Source organism: Ptychodera flava, chromosome 11, assembly GCF_041260155.1.
Source record: "Ptychodera flava strain L36383 chromosome 11, AS_Pfla_20210202, whole genome shotgun sequence".
Lineage (NCBI taxonomy): Eukaryota > Metazoa > Hemichordata > Enteropneusta > Ptychoderidae > Ptychodera > Ptychodera flava.
The window spans coordinates 43784317-43806507 of record NC_091938.1 but is presented as its reverse complement, the minus strand read 5'-3'; the positions used below and the strand labels follow the sequence as shown (position 1 = coordinate 43806507).

The window sequence follows — 22191 nt, the reverse complement described above, 5'->3', positions numbered from 1 at the left end:
CGAAAGTGGGCAAACCCGAGAATACCCTTCAGTATCCCTCATCTATCATCACGAAAGCAATAACAAACCATCATTACAACAATACAAAAAAGTGGCGGGAAAACATGCTATGGCTATGTAAAAGCCAAGTCACCTATCTTTCCTTAAGACTAAAAACAAAAATCAGGATCATCGGATCCGACACTCCAACCAATCAAATCGCTTGAAATAACAACCAATCACACAGAGCCTTAATGTGATAACCGACCAATCACAACACACTCCTATAACGATAGACTTCCTATCTATCTACCATAAACTGAGTCTTAATTTGCCTCCTCCGACATACATTCGCTAGAATGTAACTGAATCAACTAGATAGACTAAACCAATCCTCGGACGACGGAGACCCGACATTGTCTATACGGTATAATGGACGCATTTAGTTCACTTTCAACTTTAGAGATGAAGAGAAGAAAGGACCGACAAGTGACCAAAAACTCATCGACAAGTTAAAATAAAAAACGATTTTTCAAACTTTCGCCATTCAAACACTACTTTCTACTTTCTACTATCTTTGTAAATATATACAGTTTCGAAATAAAAGAACAGTTTCAAATCAAAATACAGCGACAAAGAGATATGAAGCTACGACAACTAAAAGTATAAAGAAAGAAACCGACAAGTGACCGAAAAGTCATTGACAAGTTTAATTTTTTTTTTTTCCGGCATATGTGACACCTTGCTTCAAGATACGATTTCATTGTCGGCCAATATATGTACAGTTTCTTCGTTCTGTTCAGTTGATTGTGTTAATATTCACCATAATAGTAGAAAATGACATTTTGAAGACCAAACATCGAAAAAAAATGATAATTATCCACCTTATCGATCACTTGTCGGTCCTTGTTAGTATGGCCAATAGACCTGCTTCAATACGCGATTTACTTGTCGGCCAATATTTCGTTTAGTTTCGTCAATTCAGTTCGGTTACTTGAGTAAATATTCACAAAAACAGTAGAAAATGACATTTTAAAACCAAAACATGGAAAAAGAATGGTTTAAATTCAACTTGTCGGCAACTTGTCGGTCCTATAAGGCCAATACAGCTGCTTCAATACGCGATTTCCTTGTCGGCCAATCGTTCTCTTTCTTCAATGCCGTTGTCAATTGCGTTTATTTTCACCAAAATAGTAGAAAATGACATTTTAAAACCAAAACATCGAAAAAGAATGGTTTTAATTCAACTTGTCGGTCACTTGTCGGTCCTTGTCGGTCCTTGTCGGTGCTTGTCGGTGTTTAGTATGTCCGCATGTTGTTCAAAGGTTCCGCAACTCGGGTCAAATGTTGTTCGACAAGCTTCGCCCGCGGATAAAAATTATTGACCCCGAGCTGTCGATATGATTCTACAACATTACACAGTTACTTTACCCCATTAAAGCTGTACCCACGACAGAAAAAAGTGGGCATTAACTTGTCTGAAACAAGAAATGGACAACGTAACTTAGCTCCGTTTTGAAGTTATTCGACTATGGTCGCAGGCCGAGGGGTGTCAATAGCCATATAGGGCAGCTCCTGGCTATTGACACCCGGGTGTCAATAGACTTTTTGAAAAAGAGCAGATTTTCGACATATCGATCCGCGCTAGCCGTAAACTCTGTGAGTAATAAAATAGTTTTTTCGACAGATCATTTCTTGGCCGGCATAACAAAATATGCATTTATAGGAACACGTATTACTCGGCGTATTCAAGTCCGAGTAGGCCTTGTACTCGGAGTGTACAAGTCCGAGTAAGCAGTGTTACTCGGAGTATGCAAGTCCGAGTACTCGGACTTGCAAGTCTGACTCGGTTTTGGAACTCGGAGTGTATAGTTTGAGATACTCCTACATACCTGTTGTCAGAGATGGAAAGATTACAGCACACCATGCAACTGAAGTATAAATGGCCAATTGAAACAGATTTTCCAAATCAACACTTCCTAGCTATTGGCCTTATAAACATTAGATCCTTGAAATCCCATCATTTAGACTTGAAAACACATCCATTCACCCAACATCTGGACATAATTTGTCTCACTGAAACACACGTAACAGATCCTTGTCCTTACAGACTACCCAAAATGACAGTCTTTTCAGTCCCATCACAGCATGGTTGTGCAATCTACAGTGCCAAACCAGTGAAACAAAATTTCATATTTGCTGGTCTTATTGATACTGTTGCTATTATAACAGATAAAACATTGATTGTTTGTCTTTACATTCCACCAAACAGACCATGGATGGCAGTAAGGGAAAACCTTGTACAGTTACTCAATGAATGTACAACCATTGTGAAACAAAACAACTGTGACACAATTATTGTTACTGGTGACTTTAACATTGACCTCAATAACCCCAATGAAAAATTGACAGAGCTCATACATGACAACAATTTACATCAGCTCATTACGGAATCTACACACAACCTAGCAGGCATTCTAGACCTTGTCATTACAAATCATAATAATACAAGTCACTTTTCATACCCTGTCTACTTTACAGATCATCACTTTGTCATTACATATTTACACAACTGAATTATAATAATGTTGTTGCTTTACAGACCAAAAACCGCAAATCACAATATTGTTATAAAAGACATACCCAACATAAACAAGCCATGTCACAGTATTTGTTGACCAATATCACTTCACATACATGTATCACTGCTGTCAGTAGTTTCCACATTCGATAACCAAGTAGGGACTATGGCATTTACAATGACTTTTCTATGGTAAAGTTGGACATCTAGAGATGAAAATTAATTGGATGGCAGAGTAAAAGCGTAAAACATTTTCACTGACTGACAAGTGTACACATAGCCCATTTAATCAATCACAACAACCCTTCAAGACATTTGCATACTGATATTCTTACATGATGTACATTTAATCCTGGCTTTAAACTCTTCATAGCTGACATAAACTTGCATACAGAACAATTCCATCTCATAATATTACAAATGCACATAAATTTACCTCCAACTGGTCATGGTTTTGCTCAAATATTACTCAAACATCTGACCACTCAGTCAAAACTCCTTCTAGGGGTAATTCAACATTAATATCCAGAACACCAACACTCAATACAATTACGTCCAAGCCTAAGTTAGGCTGTATTGAATTTTGCAGCGCATATGTATAGTTAGGCTGTATTGAATTTTGCAGCGCATACTTAGTTCTTTTCTGCAAATACCGTCAACAACGACAACAAATTTACTGAGTCCAAATATATTTTTATTTTTCTTCATTTTTAAATATTTCATCATCATCATCATCATCATCATAATCATAAGAGATTGAGGACCCTATGGTCAAGGATTTGGGAAATGTTAGTCGTAGTTGTTTCACTCATTTTCTCTGTCAAAACCTGACAACAGGCGTAAATATCAATTCTTGTTTGGGTCGTACGGAACATTACGTTATAGCGCCATCAATCACACAAAGGCCGTCACAGCAAAACCTAACGTATTTAGCCCCTTCACAACCGTGGTTTCAGCCAGAGACCCTAAACCGTTTTTAGGGTCTTTAATACTGTAGGGTACTAGACAGGAAAAGAGGGTACAGGGTGAAAGCGCAAAACATTTGCAGCGCTTCCGTTTCGCTAACAAGTGGGCGTAAACTCGCATATAGCCAATCAAAATGAGGCTAACTCACATTTACCCAATCAGAATGAGTCGTACCACGCAAAAATGACGTCACTAGTACTTGTTCATGCCCAAAAACAGACGTGTGGTCTATCGTCAGCCTCACTTTGCTGCTGCTGCTGAAGGGTTGACTTTGTTAAAAGCGTGGGTACGCGAGAAAATCGGGGCTCACAGTTTTTGGTTTAAAACACTAACTACCATGGCATCCAACATCGTCGAAGTGATGAAAGTATCAGACATAGAGCAACGAACACCCAACGTTGGAGATATATTTTTTGTATTACCCGTTATCGTGAAACAAAACCCCAAGGTGGTTAAAGTGATGTACGTCAATTCACCGGAGCTTGCCAAGACTTTGACTGCTATACCAGTGGACTCGTGTGTCGCCATGACCAATGTAACCGTGGCCCCCGATTTTCTCAGAAGCACACCAAACACAAAGGTAAGTTACCTTAGCTAATAACATGTATTTGCTTGTATATAATACTTGGATACTCACACAGTTACATCACTGTCTGCCCGTATTGGAAAGGTAGTTCAACTCTGCGTGGACAAGAAATCGAGCTCTCAGAAAAAGTGCATGCGAGCACCAACTCCATTGATTGAAACAGCACATGTCGTACATGTAAATTGAAATGCGAGTACTATCTTGATTTTTTCTGTTTACCAAAGTTACCAAGTAAAGACAACGCTATTACAAAACATGTCCTGTTGCACAGGACAGATCCGCATACAACGCTAGCGCTGCCATATAAAGTAAATTCAAAAATCAAACTTCAGAGGGTTTCTGGACGTTTCAGCCTCCCAATTTCAGGCCCCAAGTAGTTTCGGCACTGCGACCCAAGACGTTTCAGCACCGCTGAAGGCTACCTGTGGGAACTAGTGATGGAGCATAATATTGCAAATCAAAGCACTAAAAAGTATAGTGTCAACTAACATCCACGCACATGCTCTAATCTATATGAGAACATGGGAAGAGACCACTGTAAGAAAAAACTTCATATCATTTTCAATTCTGTGACCCAAGTTCGTCGTTATCAATAGCCGCCGACACGGCAAAAGTTTGAAAGCGGAGACGAAACAGCACGGCAGAAGTCACAGAAAATCTACATAAAAGTACTGGTCAGAACTCAAAGGTCACGCTTACGAATATGACGGATCAGTCAATTACTAAATAGTTTGAAAAAAAATCGGAACACGGATGCCGAAACGTCTCGGGTTGGCGGTGCCGAAGTGACTTGGGGCCGGAAATTGAGAGGCCGAAACGACTTGGACCTAAACGACTTGGTGCCGAATCGACCAGATACCCTTCAGTGTTGTAATTGCACTGAGAATTTACTAAATGAATGTATACGTAACACAAATTTTATACTCATATCAAGTTAAAGTGAGAGTTCCTACAAAAAATTGTCACCTTCAATATAACGAGAACACTAATCTGTTGAAGTATGAAGTATGCTTTCAGATAGACAATCAAAATAGTATTTGCCCACGGTGGCATACACAAAAATGCGCCACACATTGACTAATAACGACATCTGTAAGTTTTACGTTTTCATAAACATTTCATCAGTACTTTTAAGCATACAATTAATAAATTGTGCTGTTCCGATAACATGGTTTCAAAAATAGGTAGGTCGGCACTGATTTTTTCCCAAAATATTTTTATTTTTAAATATCCACTTTTCAGGGGTCCAGGACGATCAAACACTGGTCACAACATTTCCAGAAAAACGTATCATACATATAAAACGAATAAAAACAAAACACGTCCTCGTTCAATCAAAGATCAAATGCAAGGTAAAGAACACGTTATTTAACGTTTTTTTTTTTTTTCATTTTTTTACTTCCGTCTTTACGTATCTCAAAAAACTTCAGGATCAGCAGGCAAAAAATAGGGTAGGTTGGGTTATCAGAACATCACAATTTTTTCCTATGGCCTTAAGCACTGCAGTACATCACTGTTGATGAAGTAAATTGTTTACAGATGACATTTTCAAATTGGACTACTTTCTCGTGGGAAAAAAAGTTGATACCCCTCCATTATCTTGCAGCAGGTCAGACGTAGTCAAAACAACTACACCTGAAAGTAAGTGATACGTCAGTGGACAGCGAACGAGCTGTACATAGACATGTTGTTTTGACCACATCTGACGTCCCAGTATACAATGTATCAACTTTCGCTCGGTTAATATATCTGTAAATTACCTATATTACAGCTTGGCTGATAGATAGCCCATACAGTTTTGACAGCAATACGTCTACTGTCTATCACCAACCAATGCAAACCGCTGCCCTACTAATCCCGACAGAAAAAAGTATCAATTTGTTTTAAACTGTCTTTGTCTTCCAACACCTGTATATAAAAATGATTGTGACTGCACATGGCTTTTTGTCTGTTTTAGCCATTTGAATTTCACCAATGTAACAGATTTCTATAGACAAGCATGAAGTCGACATCCACATGGCATTGGGCCAGGCAAATATTCTTCATCGTTCACCTCTCCTCCTCAATGTAGATTTTTAAAATAATGATAAATGTGAAAGAGAGTAATGATTTTGCCAGCACTTTTAAATTTTCAAGGGTACAGTTGCCAAAATCAATAATGAATTGAACATTTCAAAGAAGTAGTAGTAACACATTTGTTTGCCATTCACACACAATTCACAAACATTACATTTGTACATGTATATACTTTCACTGGCTTTTACATGATTTTGACTACATCATACTGTTGACCACTTCTCCATAGGTATACCCAAACACAGCAAACTTTCATGTCGATCCAGATACACTACAGGAGTATCGTTGCCCACCTTTAGTATCTATACCTGATATTAAAGCAAGTCCATATAAAAGACGGATATCTCTACAGGCAACTGTGTCTGAGGTAAGGTCAAGTCAGTGTTGTCTGTATGTTAACAGTTCATATGTACAGCTACTGATCAACTTTTGCTATTCATTCACAACAACCCATGGCCTCTTCAATATGTACAACTCCTGAGCAAAAGGCACAATGGGCTATCCATTCACTTGCTGGCCATGACAGACACATTCGGACAAGTCCAACTTGCATGTACGTAGCCTAATTGAATACCTGAGAAACAAAAATCACTATCACACTATGAATATAATTTTGAACTGGCTTTTTGCACAATGCAGCAAATGATACAAAAATATCCTAGATTATTTGTCACCTGAAGTTCTTTGCCCCAAACATGATCAAGATGTCTCTGTTTACAGTGTGTTGAGTGATGCAACACACCGCTTATTTTGATGCCTTTCAAAACCTATATATCATCTTTTATGAAGAAAAATGAGTGACCATCATCAAAAAAAATTTTTCACCACCTAATAAAATTTCTTAACTCTCTTCTTACCAACGGCAGATAGGTGACATCCAAACCAAGAACAATGTCAAAAAGCAACGCATCACCCTCAACGACCAGTATGACAGATCCATTCGAATGAAAATGTGGGGGAACAATGCCAGCACATTCAGATTTAAGGAGCAGGACACCATTCTTGCCACGGGGCTGGAGGTGAATGTTTGGCACAGCCAGACCTCAGTCAACGCACTAACATCTTCAACCTTTGAGGTATTTATACCATTACAATTCAAGTGCACCGAAAATATGTCTTTATAGCAATTTCATAAACACCACCCCCCTGTAATTTAATCTCTTACAAAAACAAGGCCACTAGGTAGAACATGATTTTGACCAGACTCTACAGACATGTTCATTTGTCCTTTCGGTACATACTATGAACACAAATTGACCATGATTGCTGATACAAAGACCTGGAGTACAGGTAGCCCTGTCTGTGAGCTGTCTCTACATCCAACACTTTCTTTACATGATACTGACCTCCAGATCTCACAAACCAGAAGAGCATCCACCACCTAACTTTTCATTTACTATATCCACAATTTTCAATCCAAAATTTCACTTTGAACCAAATCAACTGTACGTTAACATGAATTTTAATCCAGCCCATGTACAATACCTGTGCATAACCTGACCATCCCATTGACAAAGTGGCACCAACCATTGTTCACCAGCAGCTGCCAATGAACAGTAAGATACACTGTCCTTAAAGGGAACATTGTTAAGGCTATCACTGAACAAAAAATTCATTTTTGCTAACCACAATTCTCACAATTTATCTAAAGCAGTTTTACAAACATTTCACTGTAAAATTCGTTGTGTGTTGCCACCTGATATACATCACAACTACCTACCTACCCATATTCTCCCACGCACATAAGAGGAAATTAAACCATTTTATTTGTTTTCTAGGTTCTAACTAAAAAGCAGCAAAAGGGTACCGAAAAGGAAGAAAAGAAGAAAATAACTGTCATTGCTTCAACAGACAGGTAGGTCTGAAGGAAAGATGCTAACTTTTTTTGTCCATAAGCCTTTATGCACCATTGTCTTACATTTCCCACCATCTCTCACACAGCAATGTGCAAATTGTCATTGTACAACTCAACCACAATGATGCACAACAATAGCACATTTATCCAAGAGTTGAGATGCAATGCCTGACCTTCCCTGAATCATTTTTCAGACATTGACCTCTTTCCATTTCAATTATTTCATGCCCATTTATGTTGTGATTGAGGACATCTAACCATTCATGAGAAAATAGAAGTAAACAACAAACTTGACCACCATTGCAGGTTCAGTTCTGTTTTAATTTGTTTGTAATGGCATTTGCATTTTGTCATATACTTCATTTGGTACAAGTCAGGAAAATTCCTTTCAATCCACTTATAAGGCAACCAATAAACCATCAATTGTTCTTTCATTTCAGCGAAATCTTAACCAGTGATGGCAATGCATATGAGTTTGAGTCATTTGTCACCCACTATACAGTACCAATCACCCTCACTGCAGCCATCAAGGGCAACAAAATCATCAATTTAATAAAGCCAACAACTAAGTATTTCTCTCTTTATTTCCCTTGCTGGTCCCAAACCTTGAACTACCACATATGCTCTACCGTGTAGTCTTGCCTACAGCAGATCAATTTTCAATGCACTTGCCCCTTTCCAACTTAACAAACAATCATTCCTCCACCCTCATGTTCTACTTGTCTACTTGCCAGTATTTTAAATACCTTTGTAATGTAATTCACCTACCTATCATGTGGACTTGTAAAATAAAAATAATACTAATCAAGTCCCACAAACCACTCTATACCTTGACCTAACTTATATTGAGTGTTAAATATGTCTTAAACTACCTTTGTTATACATCACCAACCACTGAAATCACAACAGTTCACCTGTTTTCAAAACAATAGCCCAATGCCCATACTGTGTATTTCATACAAAAGTATCTTCCCTTCTCATCTTTCCCTTTACAGATCCCAACCATGAGAAGCCAAGTACCTCAGATTCCAGCACTGTTCCGGGAAAAACAGACGTCCATTATTGACCCACGGTCACAACGCTCATATGTTGGGATTTCGACACTTGTGACGAGAACACTGTTCCTGAAAAGGCTTTCTTGTCTGCTATTCGCCCACAGACACAATGTTCATGTGTTACAATTTGGACACTTTTTTTACCAGAACTGCACTTGTTGCACTTGTTCCCTATTTGTCCATGGCCACAACGTTCATGTGTTTAAATGTAAACTTTTTCCAATCAGAACACTGTTCCTGAAAACACTTTCTTGTCTGTTATTTGCCCACAGACAGAACGTCCATATGTTTCATTTCGGAGACGCTTTTTACCAGAACTGTTCCTGGTAATGCTTAGTGGTCTGCTATTTATCCACGGATACAACATTCATATGTTTCACTTCAGACTCACTTTTACCACTACAGTGTTCCTACAAAGGCTGTCTTGGTCACTTTTTCCTAATGGACATTTACTATGTTCATATGTTTGACTTTAGACACTCTTTTTATCAGAATAGTTCCTTGACAAGCTTACTTGTTAACTATTCATTTATTCAACTGTTCATATGTTTGACTTTAGGATACGTTATTACATTTGTCACAAATAAGACGTTATTACATTTGTCACAAATAAGACAACAAATACCTGCACAGTCACCATGGAAACCATACTTTTTCGTCATAACTGCTGAATGAAATCACTTTGTACGCTTTTCAAGAGAATATGACTTCATGTATTTCTTGAACATGTTTGCAATAAAAATGTCTCATTCCATCCAAACTATCTTCATGGCAGTTTATACATGTATATTAAATGAACACTGACAGTTTTCCTCCAGTGGACGCTCAGAATTTTCTATCAATTTTATTCATGGGTTGGAGGAAATAAAATTTTCCTTATTTCTTATCTAGGCCAAAGAAAAATAATCAGGTTATCTGAATTGTTCTCCACTACCTTGCCAAGCAAAACTTTATCAGCAAAACTTTTTATTGACCATCCATCCTGTCTGTTCACACACACATCTCAGAGATGCTTTGGCCAGTTTCTTCCAAACTTGGAACAGGGATAGAACATTTTAAGCATACATGTGCAACTCCTGCTCTTATATAAAAATGTCCAATTAATTACTAATTTGCATATTTAATTCTCTGAATTGGAGCCAATCATTGGGTATGGCTAGAGTTTCAAGCATTATAATTCACTTTTGACATTTCCAACGCCACAAAATGCCATACCCAACTCTGTCCCAGATTGGCTCAATAGGGAAACAATGTTTGTAATGACAAATCTATTCTGAATTATGACTGCACTACATCTGATCACACTTACTGCAGATGTTGAACATACAAAGATTTACCAGTCAAGAAAAGCATTTTAATTTTAACAGTATCAATAGCTATTTTATAGGAAGACTCTTCTTTACTGAACATCAGGACATATTTGGTTCACATCTGGCAGACTTTTTAATGTAAAGAGTCATTACTCAGACATGCCTGGACCATTTTCTTGAATAAAATTTAAATTTTGACATTTAAAAAGCCAGGACATAGCATACCTAATTCTGTTAAACATCGTAAAATCACCTAACCCTTTACCACTACTTGTTTACAATCCAATCCAATAGGGGCATCAGTCACAGACAGGGCTTTGGCACCCGAATTCCTTCTTTCATGCACATCATATCAACTTCAATTTTTAGTCACTTCCAGTGACAAAGTCCAAATTACAAGTGGGGACTATGTCATTGACAATGACTTGTTCTTTGAATATTTTTTTGAGAAAATGCTTTATCAAATAGCAATCCAATTCTGTTCTCAGGGATGACCTCAATCAGATTTACAAATGAACTTGTGTATGCAAAGTTTTTTTTGCTAACTATGGTCAAAACACGTTTTCTCTGATGCCAGTGTAGTCCTGCCAATTTAGGGTTTAGCCTGGGACTAATTGCAATAGAATTTAATTTCTCACCATGACCTTTGGAAACGTTCCATTAATAATATATAAAAGTCTGGGAAAATTTTAGTGGTGCATATTGCCTTTAAAGTGACTGCTATACTCACAGTTTGTAAGCTGAATTCAAGTGACTTATTCCTTTACCATACAATTTGATAAGATTCAACAAGTTATTTATTAAAAGTGCAGAACAATAAATGTCATGCAAATTGAAGCTTCAATAGCTGCAAATGTGTAATAAACCGATCTCAAAATATCCAGTTTTGTAAAAGTTTTCTTTGAATAGGACCCATTAAAGCCTGAAAAAGCATATAACATTGTCATAAGTGTCGAAAGTGGCATGTAAATTCAAAAGTATTAACATTATTATAGATTTCCCACCATTTTCAGAAACGAATCATGTGACAGAAAATAAAGATTACGAAAAACAAAAATGTTGGCCATCATGGGAAGTGCATTCAAGTAAATGGCATCATACTTCTTCTTGGATGATCACAATGTATATGTACATGAAATACTGCATGTAAGCTCACATTTGGTATATGTATATATACCAAAGAGAGGTTATTATGTAAGGTGAATAAGTTCATTTGCATCCATTTGCATGTCTATATGTATGTATGTATGTACATACATGTATGTATGTATGTATGTATGAATGTATGTGTGTATGTATGTCCTTCCACGTCAAAAAATCCTAAACTACTGTATCTACTGTCTTAGTATTTGTCGTACAGGTGCACCTAGGGGTGGAAATCTGAATTTGTTCAAATGAACTTGTCAGTGTCAAAAATATGCAAATGAGGGGAAAAAAATGAAAAACCCTGGAAATTGCTAAAACTCTGTAAGAATTGGTCAGATTGGGTTGAAACTTGGCGTGCAGGTTCCTTTAGGTATTCTAAATTAGGTGTGTACAAATGGGATGAAATTTGTATGTGTCTATTTTTAGGGTAATTTTTCAGTTTTTAGCCAAAAAAAATCTCTTTCTCTGAGACCGCTTGTCAGATTGCTTAGAAAGTTGGTATATGTGTTCCTCAGGATGACCTCAGTCAAGTTTATACAAATTGAATTGAAATTTTCATATTTGTAATTTTGTGGCAATTTTCCCAATTTTTTGATCAAAAAATTTTTTATCCAAAAGCTATTGATCTGGTAGCTTTGATATTTGGTATACATGTTCCTAAGGTTGATCAAAATCTGATGTATTCAAATTCTGATGAAATTGTGGGGTACACACTTGGGGATAGGTTCGGGTTAGAGAGAGATAGAATAGGCCGGAGACAGCTTTGTATTGTGTCTTAGTGTGACCAAGTTCAAATCTAGACCTTTATTACTATCACAGGTCCATATATACAGTGTAGTATGAACAATCATTAGGATCAATGAATGACACGACTAACTAATGACACGCCCAATGCATAATCTACATAATTAGTGAAGGAGTGGGTGGGTGGAGCTACACCACACACGTGATTCCCAACATCCTCCCGCCGGCAAGATAAAGTGTTTCAAAAATCTTACACAATTGAATTCACAAATGCAAAAACAACACGAAATGAATCTCAAGAGTAAAGTGTCAATGATAAGCATAAGACTAGAAAAGAATTATCTGAAAGATCAATGGCGGTTGGTGTCTAATTATGCTTGATAAGAAAATACGCCTGGTATGGGTTAAATCACAATCTGCTTCTGTTTGTGGCGTGTGATACAAACTTCAAAGAAAACTCTCCTATTGCAAATCCTTATATAACTATACTTAATTAAGTTATAAGGTTATAAGCTGTAAACACAGAAAGATCTACAAAATAAGATGACGGAAATCCTTTGCGTAAACGTTACATTAATCTCTAATTCAAAAAATAAATGTAAGTTACAATCTAACGGATATTCATTGCGAATGACAAATGAAATCACGACTGAAATTAGTTCAAAGTTACAAATCTCACAAACTGAAGTAAAACTCTAAAACTACAAAACAGTCACTGAAGATAGTGAATGCATGTCTGAAACAAAAACTAATACAGAATTGATGACATTTCCTTTAGTCGTTGATGGGCTTTCATAGCTGCTTCACGCACTGGTCGTGAACTGTTCACGCTACTATTTGTGTATGTGCACCTTTGTCAGTGTCGGCGTACGTTTCATTATTTTGAACTTCTGACTTAACTTCTAATGGATAAAATTTAGTGATAGGTCTACTAGTTTTGCCGATATGCGTTCTGATGCAAGCGGAATGCAACAAGCCGTCATTTCCCGTGTAAAGATTTTCAACAATGGCAAGAGACCACCTTATCCATGGGACGGATTTGTCTTCCACTAGAACAACATCACCCACCCTTATCTGATTCTGAATGGCTCCCTTCCCTGAAATTCGATCTCTTTCATGCAATGTGTTGAGGTAATCTTGAGACCATTTTTTCCAGAAATGAGTGTGAATTTTGCCTAAATACTCTGATCTCCTCTGGAGACGTTCTTGGCTACCAAATGTTGGGTCATTTAGCTCATCTTCATCGATTGAGTAGTATGGCAAAGTTGTAATAAGACGGCCATGCAACAAGTGTGAAGGGGTCAAGGGTGAAAGATCGTTGGGACCGTTGTAAAGATAAGTGAGTGGACGATCGTTCAACATAGCTTCAATTTCAGCAAGAACTGTTTGTAACTCATCGACTGATACGAACGATCGACCGAGAACTTTTTTGAGGGCAGTTTTAGTCAAGCCGATAAGTCGTTCCCAAAAGCCACCAAACCACGGCGCACGATTTAGAATGAAAGTCCATTCCACGCGACAGTTTGCAAAATAGTTCCGTACTGGTACTGATTTCATCATGTTTTCTATTTCCGCCACGGCTGATAAGTATGTGGATCCATTATCCGACATAATTTTGCGCGGTAGGGAGTGTCTGGCGGCGAACCTCCTGAAGGCTCGTAAAAATGTCTCGCTACTGAGGTTTGTGACCAATTCTAAATGTATGGCTCAAGTAACGGCACAAGTGAATAGACAAATGTACGCTTTTTGCTGAGACTTTCCTACTGAGACATACACTGCACAAGTAAAATCCATGCCAGTAACAGTAAAGGGTGGAGCATCACTCAATCTACAACTCTGAAGGGGTGCGGGGATTGGTTTTCTGTAGGATTTGTCTAATTCTTTATCTGGGTAGTGAAGTGAATCTGAATCTGTATCCCAGCGTAAACCAAGTACATTTGCAATGCTATCTGAACACGGAATATTTGCCTGTGCAACAATTTCTTTCAACTCAGCGCAGTTAGTAGCCCACTCGCGAAGATTAAAGCCGCTCAATTTCATTAGATTTATTGCCTCAGTATGATAATCTATGAGTTTCTGTTCAGAGTCGCGTCCACTCAAAACATTATCAACATAGATATTTTTGCTTAGATCTACGGCAGTTTCAGATCCATCATTTTCTAAGTGAAACTTGACGGTTGCGTTCAAAATGAATGGCGAACATGTGGCACCAAACAACATGACTTTAAAGCGGTAAATATGAAATGGACTGTTTGGATCATCAGGGTCCGATAACCAAATGAATTTTGTGAAATCACGATCGGACTCCTCTAGGCCTACTTGTAAGAATGCCTTCTCAATATCTGCGGAAACGCCAAATTTGTGCATGCGGAAACGGAGCATAATCAAAGCAAGATCGTTTAGTAGTGATGGTCCTGCGCCTAAGCAGTCGTTTAAACTGGGGTTGTTTCCGACCTTGCAGCTACAGTCGTAAACTATTCTGATAGGCGTTGTATCGGAATTTTTCTTTACGGGATGATGAGGCAAATAATGGCCTGCACTTACATCATCATTAGTAACTATCTCTATGAAACCGCGTTCCAACTGATTTGTGATTAGTTTGTCGTACACTTGTCTAATCTCCGGTGTTAATCTTTGTACCATCGCGTGGGTTCGTTTTTTCGCAAACATTTCTAATTGTTGGCAATGCCGGGTGGTCTTGGCGCCAGGGAAGTTTAGCGACGTATCAGTTGTTTTCAGAGCGAAGTTTGTTTTTGGTGTAACTGTCATAAGTAACTTCCTGTTGACTAATATGGTCGTCAGTAATGCCAATACTCTCAACATTCCAGAAGTTTTGAAGCAAGCTATTTTCCCCAGAAGTATGTGTGGCAACATGCATTACAGTAGAGGTGGGGAGGGAACTGGAATTTGGATGTGACAAGGGCCCAGATAACAAATAATCCAATTTAGGAGACACAGCAGTGAGTCCCTGCCCACGGATAACGTGATCACCAATAAATGAAAAATAGAAATCTGCTCCTACCAAAATTGAAACTTTGAAATCATACGCATCAGATACAGGGTATGCTAATTCCAACTCTCGCAAATACGGTAATCTGACAATACTAGCACTAGATTTCAAATGGTTTCTATGTGTTGTAGTAATCTGAGGGACAATTAAAGCACGTCCATTAACATTACAAACATTAGGTATAATTACCGTAATTTCTACAATCTTCATTGATCATAAATCAGTTGATTTCGCTCCAAGTGTGGAGACGTTTATGAGTTCAGAGTCACAGTTGTTAAAGTCTATACCGATTGCTCTGGCGGTATGTTCAGTGATGAAACTTCTCTGCGAGCTGTCGTCAAAGAGCAGCGTTGCCGATTCAGACATCGTTGATCCTCTAGCCTTGATGTCTGCGATGGTGGTCTTCAGTAGCACCAATGAATTTCTGCTGACATAGGATGATACCCAGGAGCGAACATAATCCCTCATTGCGGCTGGGTGTTTTTGCGTTTCTCCGGTGCATATTGCTGTGTGGTGTTTGCGCTTGCAGACCTGACACTTGAATTTTGATTTGCAGTCTGAAACACGATGAGTACCACTAAGGCAGTTGAAGCACAGTTTGTCTCGTTGGACGATTTCCAGTCGTTTTGTCTTGTCGGTGACAACGGTGCAATCTGTAGGTTTATGCCCTGTCTTCTTACAAAACGCACAGTGCTGTGGTTTTGATGCTTTCTGACGAGTTGTTGTCACAAAGGCGGCAGTAGCAGGTGGTTGATCGGTCAGTTCGAGTTTGAAGTCAATAGTAGTCTCACCTGATCTGTAGGCTTCTATTTCTTGTTGAATTGATTATCTTAGACTCGTTAAAGTAAAAACTTCATCTCCCATGTCTCTGGAGATCTGTTTTCGAACGTTCGCAGGCAATTTCTCATGGATGATCGGAATCAGCAGATCTCCGAAAGTGTCGTCTGATTTGCCGAGAGCGTTCAGTCCGCGAATGTAGCCTTCCATATTGTCGTGAAATGTTACTAAACTGTTCAGAGTTCCGGTTGGCTTCTCGAGTTGCCATAACGCCTTCATGTAAGTGTTGATTGTAGTCTGAGGTTTACCGTACCTTTTCGTGAGTACTTCGACTGCTTGCAGGTAGTGGTCGTTGGTCAGTGGTAACCTTTGGATGGCTCGTTCTGCTTCGTCACGGAGATGTGCCCGCAAATATTGGAATTTTTGGACACCACTTAAATTTGCATCGTTGTGGACGGCAGCATCAAATCCATCCTTGAAACTTTGCCAGGTGAGAATGTCACCACTGAAAGGAGTCAGCGTCAGCTTCGGCAAGTTGACTTTCCTTGTCGTTTGTTGACTGGAATCTGGGGGTTGACTTACGTGAATGCTCTCTGGTGTGGGACTTCTGGTGTCGGCTGGGGTTGAAGGATTTGCTAGGCGTTGTAGAAATCCCTCAAATCTCACCAAGTGCTCGTTGACTTTAATCACATAGTTGTCTGCGTCTACGAATTCTCTGTTGTAATCATCGTTGTTTTCGATATTGTTGAGGATTCGTTCATTCAAGGCTCTGATATCTTGTATTTTCGTCGTCATACTTGCAATGGTAGCTTTCAGCAAATCGATCTTGCTTGGTTGTAGTGGAGTATTGGATTTGACGATTTCTTCAGCCTTGTGGATGAGTCTGGTCATCTACTACCGGTGGCCCCCTCTGCAATGCTTATCTTTCTCTATGTCGGACATCTTCGTATCCTGGTCTCGGCACCAACAAATGTGGGGTACACACTTGGGGATAGGTTCGGGTAGAGAGAGACAGAATAGGCCGGAGACAGCTTTGTACTGTGTCTTAGTATGACCAAGTTCAAATCTAGACCTTTATTACTATCACAGGTCAATATATACGGTACAGTGTAGTATAAATAATCATTAGGATCAATGAATGACACGACTAACTAATGACACGCCCAATGCATAATCTACATAATTAGTAAAGGAGTGGGTGGGCGGAGCTACACCACACACGTGATTCCCAAAAGAAATCTGCAACTTTGTATTTTTTTGGCAATTTTTCTCATTTTTGGTTACTTTTTTTTACTCAAAGATTACTCATCTGATTGCTTTTATATTTGGTAAACAGGTTCCTAGGGTTGATCTTCATAATTTTATGTTACATTGAAATTAGGTTGAAATAGACAATTTTGTATTTTGGGGGCAATTTTTGCCATTTTTGGTCAATAAATATGTTTCTCAAAAAACTTTTAGTCTGATAAATATTTGCTAGACATGTTCCTGCAGATTATTTCAATTAAATATGTTCAAATTATGGTAAAATCTTTAATTACAGTAATGTATTTTTGCAGCTATTTTTGCCATTTTGATCAGGCTGACCTGATGTGGGCTATCAAAGACTTCCTCCTTCAGCAATACATGTTATTCTCTACATAAGGCAAAGGAGCATTTCAGCTGCTTGGTTGCTAATTTCAAATTTTCAGAGAAATATCATCAATTTTGTGTTTTGGTAAAGTTATTTCCGAATAGCTTAAGTATGGAAATTTCTAGTATTCTATGCTAACTTTCTGCTGAAGCGGGTCACTCATTTTTATCCCACATACTGGTATTTAATTTGGTCTGATTGCTCACACAGTCGCAGCTTCAAAGTGGGACATGTTTTGAACTCTGTTACAAGCGATGTACATGGAAGACATTGCTTTTTTCTAGGGTGTCTCCCACTTAGTGATGAAAACAGGAGACATAAGACAACATTTATGGAGAATGGAGAGTTTTAGTGATCAGTCGAATGTGATTTTGAAATGAAGCGATGATCTGTAATGGTGGCCATGGCCGACCATGCTAAATGTAGTGAACGCTCGACAGTGCTCGGTGATCAAAGATTTGTAAGCCAACAACACTTTATATGGAGAAATTTGTTAGGATTTTTATCAAATCTATATCTAAGTTGTTCAATTTTGAGTGACAATATTTCTCTGACAACAACTTTGATGTCCTGATGTTCTCCACCTGACATCGAAGACAGCCATGCCATAGGCAGTCAATGTGTGTGTACGTTCCATACTGAAGGCCTTGTGATAGATTTCCGACAAACACAACAGATTGTTTAATCAAAATAAATCATGTATGAACTTTCGTCTGCAATATCTCTTAGTTTCTTTCAATTTTATAAGCAACTTTTGTTGCACTCCCATCAAAGATGTGATCAGTTGTTATGAGTATGTGTTGACTGAAGATCAATCATGACACAATGGGGGCATAGATATCGAAAGCCTTCAGACACAAACACTGGAGTTTTCAGGCTTGAAACCAATTCTAGCAGGTTGCAAAAAACTGATTTTTTATTGATCCAAAAGTCATAATAATGTGTTGTCTTCAACTTTTCAACCTTACATTGTTTGTGCATTGTTAATCGTCCATCACTTCAAGCTAGATATAGCTGCATTTGCCCAATGATTATATGCATGTAAAGTAGGATGGAAGTAGATTGCCTGTGTATGCAAATTAATCTTTTGTGTTTACATGTCATGCAAACAACTATGATTGATTGCTTTCAGACTCTTATGACACATAGTATGCATGACAACAAAAGAAAATACATTTGATATCTAATATATTCCAAAGTAAACGCAAATTTGATAAAACATGGTACAAATGTTGATCTTGCAGAACTGTCAAACTGTGTGAAGACATTAAGCAGTGTCATGTAAAGTGATTGCTAATTTTGCATATTTGATGAATTTTTGTAATTAGTGTGATATGTCTAGAAATGTATCAAATTTGATGAAACGTGGCACAGATGTTGATCTTTTGGTGGGGTAGTGCAATGCATTGATATGTAGTACCATGTCAATTGACTGCTGATTTGCATATTGAATGAATTTTCGTAATTAGGCTGATAATCAAGAAATGGTTCATCAAATTTCATGACACTTGATACAGATGTTGAACTCACATTGCTCCACATTGAATAAAAACACGATGCAGTGTTATGGTAATTATTATTTAATTTACATATGTAATGAACTTTCCTAATTAGAATGATGTGTACAGAAACACTTCATCAAATTTGATGAAACTTTGTAAAGATGTTGATCTCACAGTGTTGTAATACAATTCATTGACACTTGGCAGTATTATGTCTGAAATGTGGTACACATGATAATCTGTCTGTGCAGTGTCATAATACAATGTAAAAATGTTTGGCAACATCCTGCTGATTAATCACTAATTGACTTATTTAATGACCCTATGTAATTAGGGTGGCAGTCCTCATTGGTTTACATTTTCACTACTGTGGAACTCATCTTTAAACACAGATCTAATTAATGAACAGGACTCTATCCTCTACAAGGACTTGTAATCAAAGTACCCATTAAGGTAGCTAAATACCTTTTAGACACTTTCAGATTTTTATTTTTTTCTCAATTGAACACGTCCCAAACCCCAATAAAGTATACATTTTCTGAAAGCCCTGATATAGAGCTATCCGACCAAGCACAGTACACAGTCATTATTTGCATAAAGTAACGTGACAAGCGTTTTGCTGAAGCTTCAAAAAACCAGTTTTTCCCGCCTTATGCAAACACGCTGCAAGATTTCCGGTTATAATTTCTTCATTGACAAGCCTTGACAATATCCTTCAAAACCGTGTCTGCGATTTTTTCCCGGAGGCTCCATTCAAATTATATGGCGTGATAATTAAAATTCCTTGAAAAGCACCTTCATCAAACACCTTTAAGAGCACATTAAAAAAAAACAAAGGCATATAAAGAAAATCCCAGACATGCTTTTTAAGGATATTGTCAAGGCTTGTCAATGAAGAAATTCCAACCGGAAGTCTTGCAGCGTGTTCGCATAAGGTGGGAAAAACCAGTTTTTGGAAGGTTCAGCAAAACGCTTGTCACGTGACTCCTATGCAAATAATGACCGTGTACTGTGCTTGGTCGGATAGCTCTATATCAGGGCTTTCAGAAAATGTATACTTTATTGGGGTTTGGGACGTGTTCAATTGAGAAAAAAATAAAAATCTGAAAGTGTCTAAAAGGTATATAGCTACCTTAACACATGGGGACTGTGTCATCAACGATGACTTGGTGATTGGTGAAATATATCAACGTGCTATAAATGACAGTACGTATTAAGTACCATCATAAAGTATTGAATTTTGAACATTCTATATTTAATCCTTTGTCATCAGGAATGTGTTTAGAAAAAAGGGTTTTCTACCGAATGATATCAGGACTACACGCCAGTATCAATGTTCACTTATCTGCAAAATATCTCCTACCAGGTAAGTAAGTAGTTTATTAGTCCCCACTAATAAGTCTACAGGATGTATGAGTCCGTCCTTCTTCGAAGATATCTTAGATTGCCTGAACCAGTTCCTTGCAAACTTGGTACTGTAACCTCCACAAATGTAATAATCTCCACAAATGTAATATCAACCACAATTGTAATAAAATGCACCCATAAATGTAATATCGCCCATAAATGTAACAAAAATCAACCATAAATGTAATAAAAACTTCAACCACAAATGTAATAAATGGTAACCATAAATGTAATAAAAAAATCACCCATAAATGTAATACTTGTCAACCATAAATGTAATAAATCTATTTTGTCGTTGAAATTGAGGAATTAGCCCATAAATATTTATCTATGTAATAAGGAAAGCAACTCCACACATTATTCATTTCTTAATTGTTTGCGTTTAGTGTGTTTTGCATATTTGAAAGTGTATTTTACGTTTCCCTGTTTTGTGTACAGAACTGATTGGTCATGGCGAGACACAGCTGTAATCTGAACGTCAGTGCAGTCTCTACTCCAGAGTGGGGAAGACTGTATAACACTTCGATCCTTTAACACCGTTTTTTCGAAAATTGCCGTACTTTCTTAATCAATTGCCTCAAATTCGTCTTCAGTGGATAAATTGTGTGGAATAATCGATAGATTGTCTGTATTCCTATGTTGTCCCACTTAAAGTTTGTTCCTTCACTAGGGATGCCAGGATGTCTAATTTTGTTCTACTGTGTTCAAGGTAGTGTTCGTATTGTTTTTTAGCTACTATAGACTATAGTCTATGGAAGCTATTGGGATGGGTATCCGTCCGGCGTCCGGCGTCAGTCTGTATGTATGTATGTATGTATGTATGTATGTATGTATGTATGTATGTCTGTTTGTGAGGCGTCCGTCCACTCAAATATCTTGAGAACCGTAGTACTTACTGATTTGATATTTGTTGTGTAGATGAAAAATATGATTTTGAGAAACTATTTTTTTAATTTTTTGATATTGTTGAAAATAGGCAAATTAATGCCAAAAAAGGTGTTTTTGGTAAAAAATCTTCTTCTTCATAACCGCTGGTCAGACAGCTTTGTTATTTGGTATACAGGTCCCTAGGGGTAACCCAACTTAGATTTGTTCAAATTGTGATGAAATATGCAAATGTGTATTTTTAAGGAATTTTTTTGTCATTTTTGGTCAAAATTTGACTTACATTGTATGTAATTCTTGTACTGTATAAACCCTATCAATTCACCCAGAAAAAATAATATTATTTTAAATAATTGAATTAATTAGGAAATCATCAAAGCCAAAATAATTTTAGTGTGGAATTATCAGAAAGTTCAACTTTTTTTGACAGTTCATAGTGAAATGCTTACCATCTTGGAGGATTAAAACATGTAAAGGCAACTTTCCTGAATCCCAACTTTGATATATTCTGAACCACCATTTATGTTATCTAAAAGAAATTGCTCATAATAGTTTGTCATGATAGGGTGGTCAAATAAATAGAGATAGAGAAAGTTCTAATTTCCATTTATGGTTGACTTGGTAAGGATAAAAGAAGATTACTTTTTGAGGAAAAAAATAGAGTGATCAATTAAAAGGG

The 22191-nt window shown here is 37.6% G+C and overlaps 2 protein-coding genes across 4 annotated transcripts in view; both read left to right on the top strand.

The window, feature by feature from the left end:
• LOC139144580 (ERO1-like protein beta) overlaps nt 1–22191 on the top strand; it is a 306244-nt gene that overhangs the window by 157051 nt on the left and 127002 nt on the right. For both annotated transcript variants that reach the window (XM_070715304.1, XM_070715305.1), the window contains exon 8: nt 20494–20586. In XM_070715304.1, the coding sequence (XP_070571405.1) occupies nt 20494–20586 (93 nt within the window). The remainder of the gene's footprint in view (nt 1–20493; nt 20587–22191) is intronic.
• LOC139144583 (uncharacterized) lies at nt 1809–9858 on the top strand. Of its 2 annotated transcripts, XM_070715307.1 has the most exons (6): nt 1809–4106; nt 6418–6555; nt 7055–7264; nt 7967–8043; nt 8484–8612; nt 9039–9858. In XM_070715307.1, exons 1-6 carry the CDS (start codon nt 3732–3734, stop codon nt 9049–9051), a joined length of 942 nt encoding a protein of 313 aa, XP_070571408.1. In that variant the 5' UTR covers nt 1809–3731; the 3' UTR covers nt 9052–9858. The 2 variants fall into 2 exon arrangements, with proteins under 2 accessions (XP_070571408.1, XP_070571410.1); XM_070715309.1 differs by lacking the exon at nt 8484–8612 and having other exon boundaries at nt 1814–4106.

Excerpts from the sequence above, each read along its gene's own strand:
- LOC139144583 (XM_070715307.1), top strand. The coding sequence starts at position 3,732 with ATGCCCAAAAACAGACGTGTGGTCTATCGTCAGCCTCACTTTGCTGCT. Across the intron at positions 6,556-7,054 it reads TACAGGCAACTGTGTCTGAG|ATAGGTGACATCCAAACCAA; the intron begins GTAAGGTCAAGT and ends TACCAACGGCAG. Across the intron at positions 8,044-8,483 it reads GTCATTGCTTCAACAGACAG|CGAAATCTTAACCAGTGATG; the intron begins GTAGGTCTGAAG and ends CTTTCATTTCAG.